The 26,757-nt window shown below is 29.7% G+C and overlaps 2 protein-coding genes across 5 annotated transcripts; one reads left to right on the top strand and one right to left on the bottom strand.

Moving 5' to 3' along the window:
- The first annotated feature begins 3,906 nt into the window (after positions 1-3,906).
- Positions 3,907-10,302, top strand: LOC113868566 (cyclin-dependent kinase F-4). Of its 4 annotated transcripts, none has more exons than XM_027504254.1 (19): positions 3,907-4,137; positions 5,142-5,402; positions 5,479-5,527; positions 5,610-6,201; positions 6,290-6,368; positions 6,447-6,515; positions 6,602-6,691; positions 6,784-6,922; positions 7,225-7,327; positions 7,413-7,465; positions 7,583-7,649; positions 7,784-7,892; positions 8,038-8,103; positions 8,204-8,272; positions 8,384-8,444; positions 8,536-8,649; positions 9,270-9,301; positions 9,512-9,581; positions 9,808-10,302. In XM_027504254.1, the coding sequence occupies exons 4-19, from the start codon at positions 6,194-6,196 to the stop codon at positions 10,020-10,022; spliced, it is 1,344 nt and encodes a 447-aa protein (XP_027360055.1). In that variant the 5' UTR covers positions 3,907-4,137; positions 5,142-5,402; positions 5,479-5,527; positions 5,610-6,193; the 3' UTR covers positions 10,023-10,302. The 4 variants fall into 4 exon arrangements, with proteins under 4 accessions (XP_027360055.1, XP_027360052.1, XP_027360053.1 ...); XM_027504251.1 differs by having other exon boundaries at positions 3,911-4,137; positions 5,142-5,345; XM_027504252.1 differs by having other exon boundaries at positions 3,914-4,137; positions 5,142-5,510.
- A 2,209-nt stretch (positions 10,303-12,511) lies between these two features.
- LOC113869619 (protein BREVIS RADIX-like) lies at positions 12,512-19,446 on the bottom strand. Its single transcript, XM_027506045.1, has 6 exons — positions 19,372-19,446; positions 18,232-18,375; positions 14,298-14,695; positions 13,793-13,922; positions 13,349-13,680; positions 12,512-12,733 (listed from the first exon to the last, which is right to left on the bottom strand). Exons 2-6 carry the CDS (start codon positions 18,331-18,333, stop codon positions 12,655-12,657), a joined length of 1,041 nt encoding a protein of 346 aa, XP_027361846.1. The 5' UTR covers positions 18,334-18,375; positions 19,372-19,446; the 3' UTR covers positions 12,512-12,654.
- Between the last annotated feature and the right edge of the window lie 7,311 nt (positions 19,447-26,757).

Here is a 26,757-nt window from a genome sequence, read left to right as displayed (position 1 = left end):
ATTATGTATAAATTTTAATAAATATTAATATCTCAAAATAAATAAACAAACTAATTATTATTTAATACTTTTACTTATTTATAAATATATAAAATTAAATAAATTATTATTCTTATTTTAATTTTTTTATAAATATAATATTAAATAACTAAAAATATAATTTTAAAATATAATATTATTATCATTTTCAAAAAATCAAAATTATATTAAATAATATAATAAGAAAAAAATATTATTTATTATCTTAAATATGTCAAATAAATTTTAATAAACATTTAAAATTAATATTATTTTTATTTTTATTTATTTTTAAATAATATAAAAATATAAACATAATTTAAATAATAAAACATATTTTATTATATATAACTAATAAAATATTTATAAATATTTATTTTAATAAAATATAAATATAAAATATATAAATATAATTTAAATAATAATATTTATTTTATTATATTAAAACATAAAATAAAATTAAAAAAAAGAAAAAGAAAAAAAATAACTAAGAATTCGGTTTCTAGGGAACCGAAATCTGGGTGCTAAAATCTTGCTCAAAAATTGGGTCTAGATTGATAAATAAAATAGCCAATATTCTATTTGAATATTTTTATTTTTTTTATAATATTGTTGTAAAAAACTTTGATAATAAAGTTGACTTTATTTTTCGTATTTTGAATTTTTTTTTTATGTAAGAATTCTATTGCTAATAACTTGTAATTACACCCACAATGTTTGTTTATTTTTGGTTGTTCTTTAACCTCTTTTTACATGATAAATAGAAAAATGAAAATAAATTATATAAAATTTTGAATGAGTGTAGTGTGGATAATGGGAAGGGAGAGAGAAGAAGATGAGCAGAGTTAAAAAAAATAGACCTTTATGCAAATAAAGAAAATATAATTAAAAATTTATTTAATGATATTAATTTTAAATAATAAAATATTTTTAAATTAAATAATATGATATATTATCTGAGAGTTTTGGATTGATTCTCCATCAAGTAGTATAGCACTTTAGAGTTAATAGTAGAAATTAAATTTTAACAAAAAATTGTATAAAAATTTATAATAGAATACTTAATATTTATAGGAACTAAAAATATAATTAAGTAAATAGTTATTTTTGTGTTAGATTGTAATTTGTAACATAGATATACTTGTGTAAAGTTTTTTATTTATATTTTCTATAATAAATAAAACTATACTTATTTGATATCTATAAAAAGATAAATAAATGTTGAATTTTGCATAATTTTATTATTTAAAAATTCAACGTGAAAATTTTGATTCCCTTTCGCCTAGAGTTGCCGTCCAAAGCATATCTTCACACCTCACGACTCTTAAATCAGTACCCACTAAATCAATATCCTAATAAGTATTTGTCATCGTATCAGTTAGTTAAAAGAAAGAAATATATGATTAAGTGAGAAAAAAATATAATAATAATGATAATAGGATAAGATAGAATAAAATATATGATGAAAATTTGTCAATTACAGCCTAACTTAGATAGCTAATCAACCACAAACCTCACAGCCAATTAAGTAGCCTGTGGCCACTGTCGTGACCGAACTTTATCCATTATTGAAGTTTCTGCTCTCAAATTCCAAACAGTATACACTATACACTCCCATTCTGATATAAAGGGACAAGCAAGATGCTCTTGACACATGTTTGGTACACATAAAAAATAAAATAAAAACTTTAAATGAAATAAAATATGATCAAATATAATTTTGACTAATACTGATTTGGGAAAATAACTTGCTAATATATTACTTTTATAGCTAAATTACAATCATCTGCTGGAAAATTTATAAATTATAATGTCTTCCTATTTTTCTTAACCATTTTTCTCTTTTTAAAAAGTGAAATGTACTGTAATTTGATTCATTTTGTGTAAATGAACCTTTTAATGGCAGTGAGTGACCCTAAATAAGCTTCTTGTGATTTTTTTTTTCTCTTAGTAACTTTCGGTGTCATTAATAGTTTATTTTGAACAAATTACAAAATTTAAGAGTTAGTAGTTAAAAAATAAATAAAATATTTTATATTTTCATAATATTAATATTTTTTTATAATTTTTATCTGATTTAATTTGAGTTGAATTTAAGTCGTATATTTATATGTGGTAAGTGAGTTTATTATTAAAATTTTTTTACATATATAATTTTTTTAAAATAATATCAAATTACTTATCATTTAAACTAATAATTTATGATACTAATTTTAAAAATTCATTCAAACTTTATTAATTTTTTTTTAACAAATGTTACTTATCAATGACTTTAACATTACTAGTAAGTATTGAAATAAATTATTAAAATAAATTATAATAAATAATATCTTTAGTGTTTATGTAAACGCCACAACTTTTTTATTGCTAAATTTATTTTTAAGTTCGTGTATCACATCATATGGAAACCTTTTATACATAATTATAAAAAAAAAATTGCAGATAAATTATATGTGACGTAAATATTTTCACAAAACCCATGTCATGATTAGATGCCACTGGAACTTGATTACAGTGATCATTTGATACATTCAAAATTAAAAGCCATAATTAACATTTACATATGAATGGCAAAACATGACAATAGCTTTTACTAATTTTCGTTAGACATTCCACCAAGACCTAACTTGTCATCATGTAATCGTGTTGTCTCCCTCGAAAGCAATATTTGATAAACGCCGTATTGCTAAATGTACCTCGTGCTTCACCCACTTGAAAATATATTTTTTGAAGCCGACCAATGTTATTAAATAAAATAAGAGTTTTATTAACTACAATTTTTAGGACTAAGTTTAAATATTTATAAATAAATTTTTTTTATAAAAAATATATAATTACTATATTAAAGTTATAAAATATAAAAAATATTTTTTTTATTATTAAGTGTTTATTTTTAATTTTAAAGACTGAAGTTAATAAAATCTTTAAAATAATTATGTCAAATAATTATTATATATTTTTTAATTTTATTTTATAAATTTTAATTAACATTGACTTTGGAAATATTTTTATTATCAAATCATGAATTTTCATTTTAAAATTTAATTTAAATATACACATAGTATAATTTCTTGCACTATTATTCAATTATAAGTTATATATTAATAAAAAACTTATTTTTTATAATAATTAATATAAAAAGTTATATCTATAATATATTTCAAGTAGTTGACTGTATAATTCTTATATTAATAATATATTAAAATAAAAATTAATTTAAATTTTAAATGTTGATACATCTTACTAAAGTTAAGATTTCTTTCTTTTCAGGTACAGATTTAATAATTTATTATCATAATTAATTCTTTAATTTTAAAATTTTATCTCTTTAGTTAATCTGATTTAATATAATAAAATATGTTTTATTATTAATTTAAAGTTCTAATTTTTTAAAATATTTTTATTTAAAATTTAAAATATGAAAAACTCGCCAATATATTATCTATTTAGTCCAACTCCCAATCTTTCTCAAACTTAAATATTGAAAACCATAAATTATGCATATATATTGTATTATCATGAGCGGACTTCATAGCACCAAGTTCAATTTTTGGTTTTTTAAAAGTTCATCTAAAGTCAGATAAATATAAAATTTTGAATTGAAAATCTGTACACCGTATCTCTATTTTAAATTTAGAATTCAATCCTAAATTGATCAGTGTGTCTCCATATATGCATGGCAATAAAAAGAATAATAATAATTGCATAATCTAGTTGTTCCGCCGATTTTGAAAATTGAAATAAAAAGAATGGTTAATTATGATAATGAATTTAAAAAAAAAAAACAGAAGGTGACGTGGAGCGAATAGAGGGAAGAAGAGGAATGACGAGGCTGAGGGCACACGGATGAGGGAAATTATAAATAGGAGAAGTTGACGAAATAGAGTTGGGAGTGAGAGACAAGAAAAGAGACAAGGCGGTGACTAAGGCCCAAAGGGAACGCATAAATTAGGTGTGAGCGACTCACAATTTCTTGTTGCTATATTTCTTGGTTGGCACGAAGCGAAGCGAAGAAAGAGAGAGAGAGAGAGAGAGAAAAGACGGTATCGTATAGGAAGAAACTCTGGATTCCACCTCTTCCCGTCCTTCGAGACGGTGGTTATGCTGCTTGCTCGTCAGGTCTCTCTCTCCCCTATTCTCTCTCTACGTTGCGCCTTTTGTTTCTCTCAGCGTTTCAGATCCGATCCGGTTTTCTTTGGATTCTTCCGATTTGTTTTGGCAATCGATTGTGCTTTAATTTCGTGGTTGTTTTTGGTTTAGGATTTCGATGGTTTTTTTAGGTTTTTGACGCTTGACAACCGAGGTGTTGGATTTGTTTATTTAATTTTGGATGTTAGGGTCCTGTGTTGGTTGAATTTGGTTTTCGTGATTGATTATAAGGGTTTGTTGTTAGGTATGTGTTATTTAGGGCTTGGTGATAGGATTCTGTTGTGATGATCGTAGTTGATTAATTAAATTGTAGCTTCTGGAGTTTTGTATTTGTCGTAATCGCTACTTGTATATGCTATATTTCGTCTGCTGGTGTGTATATTCGGCCTCGGTGTTGATTCCTTTTTTGTTTTCAGCAGTATTGATGCTTCTGCTAGTGGAGTTTTGAAATTTTATATGATGATTGTCTTAGTCAATTCCTGGAGCTGATTGAATGCTATTTATTGTGCAGGAAATTCAATATTGGAGTTTAGTGTCTAGTGTATTAATGCTTGTGTTTGTGGAATCTGAACTTTTATCTGATGACTTTATTCAATTCTTAGAGCTGCTTGTAGGCTATTTTGCGTGGAGGAATTTCATTTCTAGAGTTTAGTTTCTAGTTGATGCGCAATTTTCTTAGACCAATAATTTGTTTTCTTTATTGCTGGAAAACTTCCAAACTTTGGGCAGGAAAGAACTTTCGAGTTTTAACTGTTAGATGTAAGTGTAATTGAAATCAAATTAACCTAATGTCCAGACAAAGAATTAATTTATTTTTATTTCAATAGCATCTGAAGCTACAGGCTGCTGATTTCATGTTATTCCAGTTGTTGAGATTTTTATTTTATTGCTCGTATGTGGGAGAGAAATTAAAAATATAGATGTTGCGAGTTTCAATCTAACCCCTGAGCTTTGTTCATGTTTTTTAATTACAGGTTGGTCTGGGTTTGAATCTTAAAGATCGTGATTTCTATTTTGAGACATGGAGGGAGTTTGTTTCTGGACAAATTGCTACCAGTATCGGTTTTTCGCATTCCAAGAAGTGCTTGATTGGCGATTTTTCATCCTTGGAGATTTTCTTCTGGTTTCCTTTGTCAATAGCACTTAGTGTTCTGCTTCCCTTTAATGATCAGCACAGGGTACGTGATGCTAGTTTCTTCTGATACAGGTGCTGCATCTTTAGTGCACTTGTACAAGTAAGCGCTTAGTCTTATCCTTGTTTGCAAAACGCCAATCCAAAAAGTAGTTTACTGATGAGTGTTCATTTGACAGTGCATTGCAAACCCAAAATTCAGTTAAAACTGGTAAATCCTCCTCTTGGGTAAGATTTCTATCATGGAGAACTTCTGACATCATCTGTTCAATTTGCAAAAATTAAACTAAGCCTGTGTTTGCTTCTGCAGGGATGAACATATAGACTGGTGACTGAATATTGGATTCTGCCTGCATCTTTGAGTGAAGCATTTGCATTGAATCAGTGCGGACTGTAGTTGTTGCAATCGTCTCCTTGTTGCTCTTGCTCTTGAGGGGTATTGTTGCCGACACTACATCAATTAGCTGAAGTTTCTGAAACAAATCCTACATAGATTAGATGAAGTAGACCTTATTACAGTTCTGGAGTCTTGGGTCACTGTGATTTTAGCTGGAGTTATGCTGTTGCGTTGATCAGTCATTTTGGTAGGACTTAAGAAGTGTCAGTATGATCTCTGGTTCTTGTTCATTTGTACCACACTTGTCCTGCAACCATTACAAAGTCGTGAGTGTATTAAAGAATAAGGCTGTGCAGCCCTTCCATCAGAAAGTTTCTGCTTCTATGCCCTCTTTTGCTATGACAGAAAATTGATGGTGGATTTTACTGAACCATTAGGAACCTATTAATATTTTATATACCTCTGAGCATCTACACGAGATAAATGCCATTTATCTTTTGTGTTTTTGTTTACATTTGTTGAATAAAGAAAGTGCTGCTTTGTGTTCCACGGGAACAATGGAGAGGTGATTTTTTATTTTCTCTTTTTGCAGAATTATTATTTCCCCTTTATTTTCTGTTAAAATTTTTAATATTTTTCCCCTGTTAATACAGGTACAAGTTAATTAAGGAAGTTGGTGATGGAACTTTTGGGAGTGTCTGGAGAGCTATTAATAAGCAAACTGGTGAAGTTGTAAGTATGTTTTAACTGTCATGTTGAATGTATTCTATTTGAAGTCGGATGTTGTGCTAATAAGTCATTAAATCACAGGTTGCGATCAAGAAAATGAAGAAGAAATATTACTCTTGGGAGGAGTGTGTAAACCTGAGAGAAGTCAAGGTTTAACATCTTTCTGAGGCCTTATTTGTCGTACATTTGTGGGATTATTATTTTGCATATGATTATTCTCTAATTTCCCTTGTCAGTCATTACGCAAAATGAACCACCCAAATATTGTGAAGCTGAAGGAAGTTATTCGAGAAAGTGGCATTCTGTACTTTGTTTTTGAGTACATGGTGGGTTACCAAACTTTGTGGTAGAGAGTGGCTGACTTGGCTTATGCAAGATCTAATACACTGATTTCTACGTCAATTTTTGGGTGATGCAGGAATGCAACCTATACCAACTTATGAAAGACAGGGAAAAACTATTTTCTGAGGGTGAAGTTAGAAATTGGTGTTTTCAAGTTTTCCAAGGTCTTGCTTACATGCACCAGCGTGGATACTTCCATCGTGACCTGAAGCCTGGTACTTATTCATGATTTCATCTGAAGTCTGCTAGATGATTTCATTTATATATTTATATTTATATATTATGAGTAGTATGCAATGTATATTTTGTTAGCAATTAGCATATTGTTCTCTCATTACTAATTCTCAATTTTTATCTGGCCAAAGTGATAATAGGCATTCTGTAGTTTAACTTGCTAAATGCTAATTAATTTTGAGATGAAAAAGTAAATACCGATAGTGTGGTCTACAGTTTATATCTTTATTACTCTGGTGCAAATTTTTTACTGTTTACACACAATGGATGCTGCTATTTGCAGAAAACTTGATGGTTACCAGGGATATAATCAAAATCGCTGATTTTGGCCTAGCCCGAGAGATCAGTTCACAACCACCCTACACTGAGTACGTCTCCACACGATGGTACGTTGCTTTCAACTTGCAATCGATGTATCATTTTCTGTGTTAGGTATTCAATAACATGTATGATGGCTTTTCCCCTGTTTAGGTATCGTGCTCCTGAAGTGCTGCTTCAGTCTTATCTGTATACCTCTAAAGTTGGTAAGTGCCTGATGTTTAATAATGGTGTTATTTATATTTTTCATCTATATGTTCGTTGTGGTGATGATGATGAGTAGCATTCTAACATTTTTATCTATTAATTTTTTTTTCCCCTAGACATGTGGGCAATGGGTGCTATAATGGCTGAGCTTTTCTCTCTTCGTCCTCTTTTTCCAGGTGTCAGGTATTTGCACACTTTTTCTTAACAAAAGAAAACGTGGTTTGATTTTTATTTTTATCGTGGAATTATGCTCTAAAGCATTCCTGATTAGCAATTGAATGTTGTAAATGAGCTTGTTCCTTCATTGCAACATATAGTGAAGCCGATGAGATCTACAAAATATGTGGTGTGATAGGCAATCCAACCTTTGAATCATGGGCTGAAGGACTCAAACTTGCAAGGGATATTAACTACCAGTTTCCACAGGTTAGATACAACTTGGGTCTTAACTAATTTATGTAGTAAGCTTCTGGGTTGCAATTTTCCTAATTAATGTGCTAAGTATGATCATGTGAGGCAGTAATGTTATTCTTCTCAACACTTTACACTATGTGCCTTTTGCTTTCTACAGCTTGCTGGTGTACATCTTTCTGCATTGATCCCGTCTGCAAGTAACGATGCAATTAGCCTTATCAGAGTGAGTTTTTTTTTTTTTTTTGGCATATTGCTTAGCTGCTTAGCCCTGTGAACCACTGATCAATGCATTTTTCCTGTTTTCTTGTCTGCCATTGATGCAGTCACTTTGCTCCTGGGATCCCTGCAAGAGGCCAACAGCTTTAGAGGCCCTTCAGCATCCTTTCTTCCAGGTGGTCTTTTAACTAGTTTGTGTTTTGTTGTCTTTATTTTCTTCAAGAAACTTTATCATGTTTTACTTTATGAGCTTCTTTTATTCAGACTCTTTTCTTTATTTGTTGTAGAGTTGCTTTTACATTCCTCCATCCCTTCGCACCAGAGCAGTAGCGAGAACTCCTCCACCTGGTGTGTAATATTTATTTATTTATTTATCTTGTTAGAAGGGACATGCATATTGTACAATTGTATGAGGATCTTAAATGTCCCTTTTTTTCAGCTGGAGCCAGGGGAGCACTGGATCAGCAAGGGGTTAAGAGATATTCCGGTGCCTTATCTAATTCAAAGCTCCCCAATAACTATTCTTCCATGAAACTACATCCTTTAGCTTCAGGTGATCAACTTGGTTTTGCATGTGTTGATTAATTCCAGGAACGGATGCACTTAATTGAGTTTTTTATGTGGAGCAAAAGGGAGAAAATGGTTAACATTAGGAAACAAACAGTAAATATTTTACTATTTTGCATTGACTTTCTATTTAAATTAACTACTCAAGCCTGTCACTCGTAGTATTAAGTAAATAATTGTGATGTTCTATCACAAAAACTTAAGCTCTACGCAGCCAAAAATTCCAATTCTAGTGACAGTTTATTTTAACATTTTGACTATTTTTTGCCCTGTTTTGCTTCACAGTTAGCAAGTTGATGGCTTTGTTTTTACGTTACATATATATATATATATACATATATTACTCTTTTAATAAGATGATAGAAGCATTCCACGTCTAAAGCAGAGGCGCCAAGAGGTGTGCCAACCCCTTCCGGCCCCCTGGTCTCCGTTAATGTTTAAGCTAGAAATTATGCATTTTTTTATTTGAATGACTTCTGATCAGCATAAAAGAACCTTTCGACGTTGGATTGTATGTACAAAGAAATAGGTCGTTTTGGTTTGTAACATAATTGACTCATATTTTGAATTCGAAGAACTCGTTCTCATCCAATTACGAATGTACAGGTGCGCAACGGAAGCTAGATATGGTAAATCAAGTGAGTTGTTCTGTCTACATTCTCTTTGTATTTGCCCCACTTCTTTTAATGACAAGCTCTACGCATACTTACTTTTTACACCATGATGTCAAAGAAAATCAAAATCTAATTTTTACTTGACGTCCATCCATCCATCTTTAGCTGTTTTTTTTTTTTTTTTTTGTCACATCCCTCCATCGTGCCAACAATTTCTCTCTGTTTCTTCTGAAGGATGGAATTAAGAACGAAAAATCAATGAAGGTTAAACCAAAATATCGACAGCCAGGAAAGGACAGCCCAAGTAAGCTTTTAAGTATAGTATTTTTTCTGAGTATTATTTTATACATGATTGCTCAAACTGATTGCCATTCTTGAATATGTTATATCTTTGAGAGATGTTTTTTCTTCTTTTATTTTAAATGAGAAGCGACTCCTCTCTCTGTCCCTTGATATCCTTCTGCTGTAAAAATTTATTGAAGAAAAGCCTGTGCTCTTTGTTTATTGAAAGTCATTCTTCTTGTTGGCAGCTTCGATAAACAAGGGGATGTCTGCACATGGCGTTTCAGAAACAGCTGAAAAGTTTACCAACATGTCTGTTGGTACTCGAAGACAAGCAATGGTGCAACCCCGTGCGCCAATGAAGGCTGGAGTCAATTGGATTTCTGAATCTGGAAACTTCATTCTTAGGCCCGCTCAACAGATTCCGACTGGAAGAACTTTCACAAGAAAAGTTGCCGGATGAGAGTATGAGTTTATGTGGGAGATTCTATAATGCTCCAATGTTGTGTGATTGTCCTAATATAAATAGTGTGTTTTTTGGACGTATTTTGATGACCACGGCGAACCCTTAACTACAAAACTAGTATGGCGTGGGTTATTACTTATTCGGAATCGTTTCGTACTTTTGTACTGGTATTGCGGGACATACACAGCTATCCTGATGTTTTTTAATTTATTAATGCAATATTATTAATAAAAGCTTTTCCCCCTACTTATATGACTTGGAATTTCCGACGTAGTACACATGCATTTATTAGGTGGAAGTGTTCATAAACCTTGTCTTATGTTCATACAAAAATTTTGTTAAAACTATAAAAGTTGAATAAAATACGTTTAGTTTTTTTTTTTAATTAGTGACGTAACAATAATTTAGCAATTTTATTTAAACTGCAAATGTGCGTAATTTGCGGATTTGTGTTCGTACGAGTCGTTTTTCCTTCTTTTTTTTCATTAAACCTTATTTTCTAGCTTTACTCTACGGAAATTTGGTTGCGACTCGGATTTTGGTTGCAATACTAAGTTCTTCAAATCCATCCATCAGAGGTATGCTTTTCCTGTTTGCTTTGCGGTGGCAGTGGTGTTGGCGAAACAATCAAACCTTTGGTGATGAGAAATGGAGTGCACTAATTTATCTTATGCACGATGAGTGTGTTGTTCCTATGTAAAGAAATGGACAAGCAGTCTCTTCTCGTGATTCAAAGGATAATGGAATTATAAAATTAAATGTAAATGGAAGTGTTGAGGACAATAACTGAGTTGGGCTGGAAGTTGTACTATGGACAATAACTGAATTGTCTGGTGGCTGTACTGTGGCGAGAGACGTTATTTACAATGGTTGAGGTCCACCGTGCGAATGACAGCGATTCTAGACCGATTGTTGAGGTCCTGAATTCTAGCGTGGTCCCTAACTTGCCGATCTGGTGCCCGATGTCTTCGACTTTCTTCACAAACCGTGCATTTGGATATTACCTTCGTTGATCGTAAAGCAAATGCTGTGACTGATCACTTGGCTCACATGGCTGCTAACCTACATGAAGTCCTACGTCTGTCGACTCTTTTGTTTTAGCTCACAAGATTGAGCTTCTTTCAATTTTGTTGCTGTCTTTTCCAATTCTAAAAAGGAAAATTCAAACCCGTCTTTTGCAATTCAAGCCCTCTTTTTTCTCGTTTGCAATATTAGCAATTATAGTGTGTATAAAGGATATTTTTTGTTGATAGAGATTATTTTCTTTAGAAGTAGATAGATTTTTAAAGTATGTTTTCTTTATTTTAATAAAAAATTCAGTTGACTTTCAGTTAACACATTTACGTGATTTGGTTATATACAAAATTTAACCGTCGTTATTTATATATTTTTATTATTATTTTTATCAGAATTACATTTTTTTAATAATTTGTAACAATTTTAAATGTCAACCTATTTATTAAGGTAGAGTCATAATTCTAATTGAGAAATAACACTGACAAATATTCAAGACGTCCTTTAATTATTATTTTTTAATTGCATCAAATTTTATTGGTGTTCAAATCACAGGGCCACTATTATATATTTAAATGGGATTTCGGTCTGTATAAAAACTGGGACTGGGCATATTTAAAGGAAGGGTTAACAATAACTAAGTTTTAATTCAGAAAAGACGGATATACTATTCCACACGTATATGATACCACAAATTTTAAAATTATCAGATTATATAAATATATAATGAAATTTGTCTTGAAGATATTAAAATCACTATTTTAATTTTCTATTATTTGTAATAATCATGGTGATGTCATGATGTTTCTTCAGTAAAAAATTATTTAGTTATTTCTTTTATATAATTTTTACTTAATTAAAGAATATGCAATGATTTATAATTCCTTTTCTTCAGTAGAGACTTTTACATTTTGTTCTCCTTAACAATTATATTAACAATTTTTAGTAAAAGATCCTAATTCTCCTTTTGCTACCTCCGTCAATAAAAAAAAGATTCGGGTACTGAAAGAGTAATGCATGCCTACATTTCAAGCAATCGTGTTCATGTGAAAATTTGTATTTTCGTGCTTCCATCAAAGAGCAATGCTTATAATTTATAAAAATATACGTATCCTCTTCTTAGTATATTGTATTGTAACCTCCACATAAGCATTAACTAATTCTTTTCACTTGCTTACTTTGATAATTCAAACAACGACAAAGAGTCAATTGGTCTCAAGTAATCAAAATTAGCGAATGATTGATTGATTAACAGCAACTATGACCACAAATATCCCCGGTGAAGATAAAAAATATATATATATAAAGATAAGAGAAGAGGGTGAAAAAATACACATATATAATATGCAAGATTAAACCTCCCAATACCATGGCAATTGACCCTTGAGGCTTAAATGAAGTCACTACACAAAAACAAATTCAAGGATTGTATTTGTGAGTGTCAACAATTTAATTAATGCCATGAGATGAGATCATCACCAATGGTGGGAAGTGTAGTTTTCTGTATAGAAACTCCTGTCTCTAAACTGGAGTCATCAACATTACAATCTCTAGGAAACAAAATTGAGGATTCCACCAGCTTAGGACATCCACTTTTTTTCATGGCAACATGACTTCAAAGATATTGAGCTTGTATTCTTTCTCTGTTATCTTCCCACCATTTCTTTGCATGTCCCTCCCCAAATCTTTCCCGGCTGCAAACACAGTTGAAATGAGAAACTGTCAAAATAAAAACCTACTAATGTTCTCAATAAAAAGTTTTCCTAACTCCCTAGATGAAAATTTTAAGAGCGTTTTGATTTGAAAATGCTTTGTTTTATCTTCTATTTCTTATAATTAAAAAAATGTCATCTTGTTTTTATTTATTTCATATTTTTAAACAATTGATTTCTATATAAATTTTTGAAAGATAAATGCTAACAAGCGCTTTAAGGATACTAGTTAAGGAATCAGAAGTAAAAAATTTTTATCAGAAAATATAGCTAATAAAAAAAATTTCTCATGATTTTCAATGCAATTAAATGTGATTTTTAAGAGAAGAAAATTCACTTTTGATCCATGAACAAATATCAGCTAACAAGACCATTTTCAAAAATGAAAAACAAAACAAAAATAAAATGGCATTTTATAATTAAAAAAAATACAACACATTTTCTTGAACCAAGCAAACCTCAATTTTAGTGGAATCTAGAACATGCCAACATGTTACATGCAATCTAGGACCATTGCATTATTTCACCTAAGTACATTTTCAGAGGATCTCATTAAAGCAATGAAGAACATGTTTTTGACATGCATTATTATATTACCTGAATCTGACGCGGCGAAGCTCCCTTGTTCCATCAGCTAATTGCCTGATAGTAATGTACACTCCAGGCTCATCTTGCTCTATCCATTCTGTCTCTATGTCACTAGCATTGCTTACTGAAGCCTCATCTCTAGAAGAGGTGGTTGTCCTTGATGCTTCTATGGATGACCCTGCATGCAAGTTTTGGCCACTGCCTTGATCCATAGCTTCAGAAGGAAAAAACCCTTTATTCCCCGAGGGTTTATAGTGATTCCTTGTCCCATCCTTGTTTAATGATGAGGCCATGGGGCTTTCTCTTGCAGATGTCAGTCTTGAGTATGAAGAATCTCTTTGCTGTTTAAAGGCAATAGTGTACATAGAAATTAAAAAGAACTTTCATTTATGTCATTTACTTATGATAATAATGGAGTGCTAACATCATATGGAGGCAGGAGGTGTAGTTTACCTCATCCTCAGACCTTGAAGGAGTGTTAAGAGCTTGTCGATTGAATCTCTGGACATTGTAAAGCTCCATGATTCGGTCATAATTCTCACCCCACCATTTTTGAGCTTGCCACTTGTCAAACATCTCTCGGCTTCAAATTTAAATGCTAAGTATTGTCAGTCTTTGCTCCTACAGGATAATTAACTTTTTCAACAACTAAATTCTCATATATTTTTTGTAACATTAAGGCCTCCAAGGTACATATTCTTATGAGTTCGGACATGTTGCAACTTGCAACTAAATCCTATGGCTCCCTTTATGGAGCCTCACTTTTCAAATACAATCAAGGGCCAACAAGTGCAGTGCTAACCAGGCATAGTAAAGCCAACAATTAATATAACCAACTTAGTTTAAATAGTTTTATTATTTTAGTGGTCAGAATAAAGAATTAAAGATCTATCATTAGTAAAACCTCATATTTTTTTCAGGTTAGAGTTTTGAGAAGTCAAGGCTTATCATAACATACCTAAAGCGAATTCTTTTGAGATCATTTCCTCCATTGGGAAGAGACACAAAGGTAATGTGAACCCCTGGCTCCACCTGTGCCATCCACTCCTTGGCTTCATCCTCATCTTCCAAAACTACATCAGTGGCTGATGCTGACTCACCCCCTCTTGGAGTCCTATCATCACCAAAACTACCTATAAATCTTTGGTCTGATCTACCACCAGGTAAATTGGAGCTTGTGAAGTCCCAAGCAGGGGTTGAAGTTGAGCTTGCACCTCCAATATAGGGGTATGGAACCCCTTCTGAGATGGTGTCAAAGTCAGGAAATGGTCTCTGTCCTTTCTTGTAGGTACTGGACCCTGTGCAGGGTTTACACTGCTTGTAAGCTCCTGAAAACTTCAGTGCCATATCCTTTATCTGTATATGCAGAAAAGCAAAATATCAAATTAACTTCAATGCATTAGAAGTTTTAATTATGGACCATAGATACCTATTTTAATGAGCAACCAAAACATATAACAATTAATGACAGATAACATTTGGTAAGCAAATAAGTCTTTTTTATAAGAAAAAATAACAATAATAAAAGTTTTTTCATCTATCTGTCTAGCTGCAAATGGACGATTTTGAAGTGGTGAAAGAAGTTACTTTCAATTGAACACTTATTTTAAGATAGATTATTAACTGTTTTATCATAAATCGCCACCAAAAGATAAATTTAGACATGATATGTGTGTTATCAGAATACTGTTATATAAAAGTGCATTGGAATTATTTCAAGGCGAATATAACTGTATCTTATTTTTATCTTCAAAAGTTGAATAATACTTACATGTACTTGGTCAACACCACACCTTCATATAAACCTACTTTTACAGATCATACAACTTTAACAGAATATCTCACACTTTTGGAAAATCGGGATTCTTGAACAGTTACACACACATTCTGCATCTAGGATTCTGACCATTGACACCTAAGATGAGAATCTAAAAATATTTTTCTATATCTTAAGAATGTGTTAAAGCTTTCAAAATACCTGAGTGCTGTACTTTCCTCTACTGCTAACAATGTAGATTACCCTACAAATATTCCTTTCCTTTAAAAATTCAATATAATTGTCTCGTTCATTTCATGGACAAAAAGTTACAGATGAATTACCAAATCTGAACTTGCCAGAAGAAGAAAAAACAAATACTGCAAGAAAAATTCCCCATTCTTAAAAGCCATTTAGTTGATTAATATTGCACACTTCCCCCTCCCCCCCAGCAAAAAAATTAAAACTACAACAATAAAGTCCTATCCCATTATGTGAGGTTAGTTCAGTGGATAATAAGATGTGACTACGCTCAGTCAAAAAGTAAACTTTCACCCAAAATAAAACTAAAATAAGCTAAATAGTTCAGAAACATCTACTTGGATTTCTATAGAGCAACAAAGCAAAAGTGTTTGTTGAATGGCACGCAAGGAAAGAGTAGGGAAATCAAGTTTGGAAATTCTGAGACATAAATGAATTAAAAAAAATGTTTGGATGAAACTAGATGCAGTCTAAGGTTTCAGCTTATGTCATTTTCGAAACATGGTGCAATGCCTTTACAGCTGGGCTAGGTGGAGAATGTACTTGGGTAGAGAATACAAGTGGATGGCAACAACGTCAGTGAACATGAAAGTCCATTATAGGAACCTTATATATATCCTACTATCAACCATGTACCCCCAATGGAAAGCATTTCCTGTATGTAGAAATCTCCAATAATATCTATCCAAATATTACTTGTCATCATTTTCACACAAATCAGAAACATTTGGTTCAAAATAGTTTGGATGGGCATCAGAATTGCTTCACATACAAGTCCCTAATCTGATAATTCAAACAAAGTTCCCCTTAGCTTAAAATCTTGCATGTATAAATGATTGATAAGGATAAAGGAAGAGAAACTATTAAGCAACTATAACTGGTAAAAAATGAGAGGCTGATTCATGGCTAAGGATGTAAGAATAAATAGTTACTAATACATGTCAAAAACATTTTGCATGACTCATTCATGCCTAATGGTGTAAAATTTTTCTAAACTCAATAACACACAATAAGAGTCTGTATATAATAAATTTTATTATAAATTACAGCATATCAATACATTGATAACATTAAATGTTACCAATTTTAATAATAACTTACTATTGAACAGTCTTGAGTACACAAAAAAAAATATAATAATTCTATTAATAGATGCTATTAAAATTAAATTTAAGCATTCAAAAGTAATAAATTTTTTTAGGAAAGAAACTATTTATGATACTTTTGAATACCTCAATTTTTAAAAAAATTAACTTTAATATTCTCTAAAAATTAAATAGTCATTAATAAATATTTTTCTGACAAAGAAAACCCTAAATATATTTTGCTCTCACAATAAATATTTATCTTATGTTTTGCATCTGCATATTATGGAAACTTTTGAAAAACAGTGAGACGACAAGAATTCAAGGATGGGCCACACTAAGATACGAATATGGTATTCCCTTCCGTGCAATGGGAATCTTTCCCAAACATTACTTAAACCGTGCAATGTGGAACATGTTACCACAATGCCACTGCTCCTCTTCTCATCACAATTGCTTTTTCTTCCCAAATAAATAAAAAGAGAGTATTAAGGTCAACCATGAGTGAATCATCTCAAAAGTATTAATTTTAGTGTATACCAGTCAAACGTTAATCAAAACATGACATGTTGGATTTTACTAAAATTCTACCTCTCTAGCCATATTGAATATATTTGAATGTTGTCACTGTTGTAAATATATTGTAATTGAATCAAAATGAAACCAGCTTGGTTCTCTCATGTGCAATTATAAGTGGCCAAAAAGGGTACTGGAAACCTACTTGACAAGTTGGTCCCATAGTTTGGAACTCTAGAGAGAATAAGGCACTTGATTGGTTGATGATGATATATGGTCATGTCAGGTCAGCACCTAGGCACCACCACATGCATATTATTAAAACCAATTAATGGACCAAACCATGGACCATTCTTCAACAGCAAAAGTGCCCAAAACAAAACAACACCGTTACGTCATCCTAAATCAAAACAATCCCCTCCTCCACAGCTAGAATATCCCGTTTCATATTAAAATATTGAATTTGTCTAAAATTATTTTCTTCCTCTTATTAATTAAGCACTTTATATTTGTTTAAATTATCTATCATTTTAAAAGTTAAAGATTTATTATTATTTTTAAATACTCTTGTTAATTAAAGATAGTTTTTGCCAACTAATAATTAAAATAACTTTAAAATTAATCATCATTTAACTATTATAATAATTTTTTTTAACCTGTGTAACATTTTACAGATAAAGTTATTATTAAATATTATAGTATTTAATGAATTAATGCATGTAATGTATTAAATGCTATAATTTTTAATAAAAAATTGCTATATGTAACTTTTTTGTACAATATTGCACTGATTAAAAAATATATTATTATAATAACTTCAATACATTTAATAAGAGTATTTAATAAATTAATTTTTTACCATAATAATTGATAAAAATTAATTATTTTTAAAATTTGTACATTTATATTAAAAGACAACTAATAATAGGTGAAAAGTATATCATACAAGGTAAGTAATTTTATCTTAAATGAATTAATACAACTAAGACATTAATGATTCATTTTTTTTTTATAAACACAATTTCATTAATGCAATTAAGTAATTTACTTTATAAAATAAATTAAACAAACCCAAAAATATTAATGAATGTGCATGGGTACGTATGTAGAGAGTATAAAGTTATAGTATAGGTGGAAGTAAAAGATTGAAATGGGTGGTCCCCACTAGGCAGAATATTGAGATTTTGTATTAAAATATAATAATAATAATATTTGTTTGTATGTAAGGAGGAAGATGAAAAAGCAAAGTGTGTAGGTGTGAAGAGACTAAGAACCTGTGCAGTCAGACTTTTGACGGCTTCTTTTGTACTCGGCGTGCCACCCTCTTCTTCCCTCTCTTCCGCCGTTTGCTTCGTACAAGCTATGCATGTAAACATCTTTATTATTACTCTTCACCTTTTCTATTTTTATTATTATTCCTGCACAATAACAACAACCATAAACATTTATACTTCAATTCCACTGAATGAAATGAAATAAAGAGTGCAACAATCATATCAAACATTAATATATGCATGTCATTGGTTTTTAATGGATAAAAGGACACAAACAAAAATATATATGAAAATGATTCAAGAGTAAAGTGTGGAGGGAATCACTTTCACTGAATAAAACAGTGCAGAAGGCAGAGAAATAAAGAAGAACCGAATGAAGAAACCAAGTTAGAATGCAAGTAATGAAACAATTACAAAATTTGCTATATCCTTGACAAGGAACAGAATGGTCCTAAGCTGAAAAAATAAAAAAGGAAAAGCAATCTCCAACGAGGCTCGGGATCAGAGCATGAGCAAAAGCTACCCATCCAAAACCAAACACCCAAAAGAAGGAATAATTCAAAGCAGAGAAAGAAACAAAATGCAAAAACTCAAAGCCATTCATTCTTCTTCCAACAATGCAATGCTTACTTACTACAATGGACGTGGGGTTGGTACTTTATCGTGCAAAAATCGAAAATAAAAGAAGCAAAGCGTGTTCCACCCCAAGTTTTCTGACACTCCACTCTCTCTCTATCTTTTGTGTAAATCTGATCACAATCAATCAATCCCCGCTCTCCAAGATAAGCACTGAGTCACTGAGCTTGGAGAGAGAAACAAACACACTCAAGCCAATGCTATTATTATTACTACTAATTATTATTATTACAAATAAATAAATATAATACAAACAAAAACAATGTTATTATCACATTAAAAAATAAAAAAAGCAAGTTGGGGTGAATGAGGAATCAACGTTTGTCGGAGGATGAAAGGTGTGTAAGAGGGAGGCAAAGGGACAGAGGAAAGAGAATGTGGTGGAGAAGAAGAAGAAGAACACGGAGAAGAAGAAGGAGAAGAAGAGAATTCTCATATCTCAATTCTACTTTGCTTTTACTGAAAAGTACTGTTTATCACTATTACTATTCGAAAACGACTTACCCAGCAAACACACACAAACGAATCTTCCACTAATCTTCTGCTGCACTTCAGGTTTTGTTCCTCTTTCTTTTTCTTTGTCTCTGCAACGCAACCACACGTTTATATTTCACTTTCAAACACACCCCACAACCAAAAAATTCGAGCTTGCTATGTGGGGTGCTTTGAAACTACTGTCATTTTTCAAATTGCTATGAAATCACTCCACATGGCAAATTGCTTGGGATATGAGACTTAATTGTCATGTTTTATGCCAATGCAATAAACTTATAAAAAAAAAGAAAAAAAATTAGTTAGAATGAAGAAAATGTAATGTGTTATGTAAATGGCAAAAAGATTGAAATGCTCTGTTGCAAAACGCGAAGGAACTCTGTTTCAGAATCAGAGGAACTTACAAAAATGAGAGGCGGCGAGAAATCAAGTGGGACGATATTTTGATAGTCTGAGGCGAGAAATTGAGAGGAAGAAGGAGGTTGTGGTATTTATATGCAGGGGGTGGGGTTGACGGAGTTAAATTTGACAGAAAATGTTTTTAGGAGAACAAAGAGATGGAGAGGACAGAACATTTGGGGCCTACGTGTCTGTCTGGCCTAGGTCGATCCAAGGGTGAGATCTCTAACGTTTGTGATATGAACTATGTGGCATATTGCCGTTGGGTTTGATGTGTTTTGTAGTGATATTGATGGCTGGGATTTGCTCAGGAGATCACCCATTGGTTTGAATTTAGAACCTTCCCTTGTGCTGTGTTACTTGTTTAAGTACATTTTAATTTCACTTTTAAACTTTTTATACTTTATTTTATATATTTTTTATTTTTATAATTACTGTTATTTATTTTTAATTTTTTTCAATTTGTTAAAATTAAATATTTTATCTTTAGTTTATCCATAATAGAAATAAACAAGATAAATTGATAATTACTAGATATGTAATTATTTAAACAAAAATAAAGAAAAATATAAAATTAAATGTTGTATCAGTTTTTATTATATATTTATTGATTATTAAATAAATTCAAAAATTAAAATTTATAAAAAAATAATATAAATAATTAAAATTTTAACGGCCAAAATTATAAATAAATTAATGCAAGAGATAAAAATAGAATTATCTTAAATAATTGGAGATTCAAAATTATGTTTAAAAAAAATGAAATGAAAATCCATAATAAGAAAGTAGCAATATTTTCAGAGTTGCTATAATCAGTCCATTACCCTTTTGAATGAAGACAACTTCTGCTCAATAAACTTAGAAATTGTTGAGGCTCAATATTTTGAACTTTTCTTTTTAAGACTAACTTTAATTTTAAGTAAATGTTTTAAATTAAGAAAGGTCATAGCAGGGGAGATTTTTCACTTTTTATTTTTATGATGAGAAATGTAGTATAATAGGAAATTATTTTGTATGAATATGCACCAAAAATGATAAATACAATGCATTTCTTTAATTTTTGTCAATTTTTTATTTTTTATTTTTTATTTTTTATTTAGCTAATAAAAAAATATACATAATTTATAATCTATTTGTAATATAATATTATGTACCATTTAAGCTATATAGGCTACCATTGAATCACTGTTTTTTAAGATTTCAAAAGTTTAGTCAATTTGTGTATTATAATTTGGTTTACAAAATAGCAACTATGTTTGATTTGTTATTTCTGAGAAAAAAAAAATTGTGTAAAATGCTGACACGCGGTTTTAAAAATAAGTACAGCCCATGTTGTGTTGTTACGGTGTGTGATGACTGTCACAGAAATAATGATTACTTCAGAAGTGTTTGTTACAAAAGTTGACAAAGCTTATTGGTCAAAATATTATGTTACTTTTAAGTATTTTAACTGGTCTTAAGATATGTTATTTATAAATATTTAAATGCATTCTAATTATATTTTTATTAAAAATTATTTATGATAATAGTTTATATATAATATATAATTTTACAAGATAATGAGAATAAAAAATATATACATATATAAATCTTCTTTTTGAAAAAAACTAATTCTTTATTTCTCTTTGTGGAAACACAATAAGAGAAATAACAAAGAAGTTTCAATTAAAAAAATTAGAACATGTTTTATTTTTATTTTAAAATCAATTTTTTGTAAAATAAATTTTAATATAATTTTATATTAGTTTTTATTTTAAAAAATAAAAAACTATTTTAAAAAAATCAAATATACTCTAATATTTTGTTTTTGAATGTCAAGTTTTTTTTTTCTTTAATCAAATAAAAAATTATATTTATCTATATTTTTCCTTTGTTTTCTTTCTTTATATCGAAAGTCTCAAGTAAATTTATCAAACTGAATTGATTATTGTATTGATAAAGACTTTGATTCACAATTCATTATAATTGACTCGGTAATAACTACACACACAATATTATATAGTATTTTTTTTAAATTAAATTAAGTAAATAATTAAATAACATAAAAGAATTATATTACATTCCCTGTTAGATATAAACTTCAAGATAAATAGTTAAATAATAATAATAATAATTAATTAATAATTAATTAATAATTAATTAATAATTTGATATATGAATATTTATGCATTTTTAAATTATTTTATAATTTTTTTCAAAAAATAAAAAACATATTTTCTTTTTAATATGACTTCAAATTGATTTTTTGGGTTGGTTCTTACCCGATTATAACCATTTTTTTATTACTTTATGATTGATTTAACTGTTTCTTAACCTTTTTTTTCAATTTATTCAATTGTTTGCATAAGTGAGTTAATCATTTCTTAGTTCAATCAATCTATTTAATTTGATTTTTAAAATAATGATTCTAATAACCTTAAAATGTCTGGCTGTATGTACATTAAGTTAAAATGATTGTTTAGTTTACAATTAGAAGATTAATTTTCATATTTTTTAAGAGTAAAATACATATTTTAATAAATTTTGTAGTTAAAAATTATTTTAATACATTTTTAATCATGTTTAATGATTATAAATCATATTTAATTTCATACTAACAGGCTCAAAATATAACTAAACATTTGCTTAATGATTGAAATTATCCGCACTATTTTATAAAACATAAAGAAGCTTGTTGTTTAATCGTTTTTCTCACTTGTCAATTTAAAAATTCTGTAATTAGTTACTCTCACATATCAATTATTTTATGATTTATAGTAGAACAACTTCTTATGCAAGTTGAATGACATGGATAAACTTTATGATTCTACAAACTTTGTTTCAGAACACTTTTAATTGTGATAGCATGATTATGTTGGAAGTATAATAAAATATAATAAACAAATTAAGTATATTTTTTAAAGTTTTATTTAAAAATCAAATTTAAGAAGAGAAACAAAAATTTAATGTTAGTTCTTGTTTCAAAATTTATAAATATAAAAAAATTATATAATCTTTTAAAATTCTCTATAAACTTATATTCTTAAGTTTCTATGAATTTTGAAATTTTTAATTTTTCCTTTTCCTGTTTCTTTTTTCTTTCTTATCTTTTTTTTTTCTTCTTCAAACTCTCAAATAAATGCTAAGTTACTTAAAAAATAACATCACACATAAAATATCATTTTCACACGTATTAAAATAAAATAAAATTCATAATTAAATCCTGCTAAAGATAATCTTAAGTCTAATATAAAATGATAATTAAAATTTACTTTTCTAATTGTTATTTCAATAATGTGTAATGTCGATCTTAGGATGATGATAGTTTGTTTTGCAAAATTTATAATTTATAAATCACAACTAAACAATACATTCTAATGATTGAGATCGCTAATTAACACGCGTTTGATTTAAATTATTTTTCAAGAAATGAGTGTTATAGAACAAGTTTTTGCTAATTCAATTTTAAATTGATTTTTGAAATTACAATACATATTAATTTTAAATTTAGAATATATTAACCCAACAGTAATCCTATATTTACAAATTACAATTATTTTTAAAAATATGTTTTCAAAAAATATTTTATAATATTTTTTAAAATACACTTTTTTAATATCAATTATTTTCTCATAAATTATTTCAGATCACTTCTTTAAAAATAAACTTAATTAACGTTTAAACCAAACCGGGTCTATCAAATAATTGTGGCCGCACGTAAGAATCTAGCTATTATTTATAGATACGATGTAATTAATTTATTTAAAAAATTATGCACATTATGAGTAATTTTCATAAATACCATTGATGGTTTTTTCAAAAGAAAAAACAAATTAGAGATCATGATCTCTAATCCACTCTCTCTATAAATATGGACTAATAATGAGACATGTTCAAATTACTTTTTTATAGTTAAAAAGAATCTAAAAAAAAACTTAAACAAACATACAATAATAATTATTATACATAGTAGTTCAATAAGTGAACTTTTTAGTGTTTAATTTTATAAATAGCTTTGAAAAATCAATGAAGAGAGAGAGAGAGAACAACGTTGCCTTCCATGTTAAGCGTTTAAACTTTAGAGGGTTGCATGTGCAACAATTTTGCCATGCTAAACTAACTAGTAGCATACTTTAAAACCTATCTAGGCTAGTGATCGGATTATTCTAAACTTGATGAGTTATGTGCTTTTCGTGATCCTTTTCATAAAAAGTTTATCACTGTCTTCATCAATGCCTCAAGTTTCTTTGACACAAAACCACATGCATCAAGTTTATTCGATCAAAAGAAATGTATAGTAGTAAATAGTAATAGTGCTTTTCCCATTCATGTCAACTTTCAAAGATGATGGTGACTAAGAATCTAGTTTTTTAGACTCTAGCTTCGCAGATTGGTAATCCCAGAGCTGAACTTATGTTACAATTCCATTCTCAGCCTCTTTCATTAGTTTGATAGGACCAATCAAACCGTAATTAATCACAATTAACTTTTGTGTAACATCGATTTATAAAAAGCTCAATTCTCATGATTAGGCAATAGTAATAATATTAACTTTTTAAAGATGTATACACATTTTATATTTTTTATTAATATTCCTACAGAAGTGGAGCCCTCAATTGTCTACATCTAAAGTCGACCATCACTAGGTATTCATACACCTCATGACTATTATCATCATTATTTAAATATTTTATAATTTTTAAATAAAACTATTATATATAAATTCTTATTATATATTCTTAAATATACATTAAAAGAACCATATATTAAGATATTTAAGTATACAGTTAATTATTTAAGAGCATCATAAGATAGGTGGAATAACAGTTACTTAATCGAAGTTTAGTTAGTTCATTGTTTTGCTTTACCAGAATTCAAACTACCCAACAGATTGGATTATTGTGATTTATCCTCCTACGAATGAATTCATCATTTTCACACAATAAAGAAACATAAATATGATTGTCATATGCAACCTTTATTCTCTGTATTGTTCTCATCCAAATAGAACGGAAAAAAAATGGCATCTTAAAAGAGACAAAAGTTCCTGCACTGTTGGAAATCACCTGTGCTCAAAATAAGACATTTCGCTATTGTTTCTGCTCATTTGCTGAACTAGAAAAGAATCGTACCAAACTGTGCTTTCTTTGGCCAGTGAATGCTACATGCGATTCTACAACTAAAATAAGAGGAAAGGGCTAGTTCAGAAAAACAAAAAAAAATAATAATATAAGATGGGATTAGATTGATGAATGATGAGGGGTACGTTACTGAGTCGTTTGGTCCAATCAGGTTGCACAAGTGAAGTGCCAATGTTCCATTTGGCTGAGTGAGAGAATCAAAATCAAAATTGGAATTGAAGGAAGATTTTCAGTCTTGTCAACGGAACAAATATTTTTACCATAACTAGAAAGACATCCATAACATAGGAAACAAAAGTCCCTTGGTCTCTTCGGTGTTTCTATCATATGCACTCGTTTTGCTACGGTAGAGTCAATTTCACACATGATACACACTCTAATTATGTTTATTTTAATGTTACTCGATGCTGTTTTTCCCTAAAATCACGTGTATATAATTTTCTAAATGAATTTAAACACATACTGCTAACATATATTTGAATTTATGTTCAAAAGCTTGATTTACATTACTTTAATGCTATTCATTATAATTCATGTATTGAATTTATTTCGTGTCTTCAAATATACTAAACTTGTAGATGAAACTAAGTTGGACACACTTTCTAATTACATTTAACTATTTAAAATCAATTATACTAACATTTAAAACAAAGAGACTCTCTTGTTTCATTCATTGCACTGACTAATTCATCGAGCATAGTCAGTGTGTGTAACTCAAACCATTAGGGCCCCCCCAAAGGGTCAGAGTTGAGAGTAATTAATTAGTACGCAGAACAGCACTGGGTACCGGCTATGACCGGTGCCTAAATATAATTAATAGGTTGTTGCATGGCAGAAGGTAGAAGCAAATGATACTTTTTGGCCAGGGTCCGGAGAGTGTGCTACTGGCTATTGTAGGTTGTCAGCATTGGCTGTCAAATGTGGGTGCTTTAGCATTGTAAGCAAGTGATGATGTGCTTTTTACCTTTAACCCATCACTTGTTTTTGTCCTTTGCTTTATTCCTGGGGCTAACTCTCTCTTTAAGCAAAGAATGCTTGGAATAGAGGGACAACTAAACTACCCAATATAAAACTACTACAATCTCTTTTTGTATTTTTCACATTGTATAGTGTAAGGTTTGTGTTTCTTCTCTTTCTAAGCCTGAAATGGATATTCCACGTGTCATTTGAGGGGGGGGGGGGTCATGCTTTAGTTAAAGATGTTTTAACCAGATCTTGTTGATGAAGAAAGCATAGTCAAGATTCAAAGTCATTCCTTCCCTCCCTCCTCATATTGGTTTGGTTTTGAAGAGAATTCAAATATATCCGACACTTTAATTAGATCTTATTTATTTTGTTCATATCTCTTTCTTTATCTTTTATGTTTATAAAGAGAAAACACAATTGTTAACTTATATAAATTACATTTTTTTTGGGTACTTATTTGCAGTAAAAACGAAATCTGACATTTTGAGGGGTCTATATATATATATATACATATGTGATTAACCCTTTGTGGTTTTATTTATATATCAAAACTGTCAAATCATGCTATTACTAATTCCATTTGTCCATTGGACACGTACTATTCCTAATGGATCCTAATGTTGTAATATTAAAAGCCTTGGAATCTATACGTTTCATCAAGCTTGTCAAAAGTCAAATTCAAAAATCCCATGAAAGGTTGAGAGGACATGGAAACATGGTGTAGATTATACCACTTTTTAACGTTAGGAATGTTCTGTTTTTTATTTTCTAATGAGCAAGAATAGGTAAGTAGTAGTAGATATATAAATAATGTACTATAAAAAGCGATCATAAAGCTCCACATTCAGCAGTCCTATCCCCCAAAGCAAATCTACATATAATCCCAATCAATCCCAAGTCTTTCTTTCCCTAT

Source organism: Abrus precatorius, unplaced genomic scaffold (assembly GCF_003935025.1).
Source record: "Abrus precatorius isolate BTA unplaced genomic scaffold, Abrus_2018 Scaffold6, whole genome shotgun sequence".
NCBI classification, from domain to species: Eukaryota; Viridiplantae; Streptophyta; class Magnoliopsida; order Fabales; family Fabaceae; genus Abrus; species Abrus precatorius.
Note: the sequence above shows the minus strand (reverse complement) of the source record. Positions and strands in the feature narration are given on the sequence as shown.

Excerpts from the sequence above, each read along its gene's own strand:
- LOC113868566 (XM_027504254.1), top strand. Across the intron at positions 6,369-6,446 it reads ATAAGCAAACTGGTGAAGTT|GTTGCGATCAAGAAAATGAA; the intron begins GTAAGTATGTTT and ends ATTAAATCACAG. Across the intron at positions 7,328-7,412 it reads GAGTACGTCTCCACACGATG|GTATCGTGCTCCTGAAGTGC; the intron begins GTACGTTGCTTT and ends TCCCCTGTTTAG.
- LOC113869619 (XM_027506045.1), bottom strand. The coding sequence starts at position 18,333 with ATGTTTACATGCATAGCTTGTACGAAGCAAACGGCGGAAGAGAGGGAA. Across the intron at positions 13,923-14,297 it reads CTCAAAAGAATTCGCTTTAG|CCGAGAGATGTTTGACAAGT; the intron begins GTATGTTATGAT and ends TTAAATTTGAAG. Across the intron at positions 13,681-13,792 it reads CTTCAAGGTCTGAGGATGAG|CAAAGAGATTCTTCATACTC; the intron begins GTAAACTACACC and ends GCCTTTAAACAG.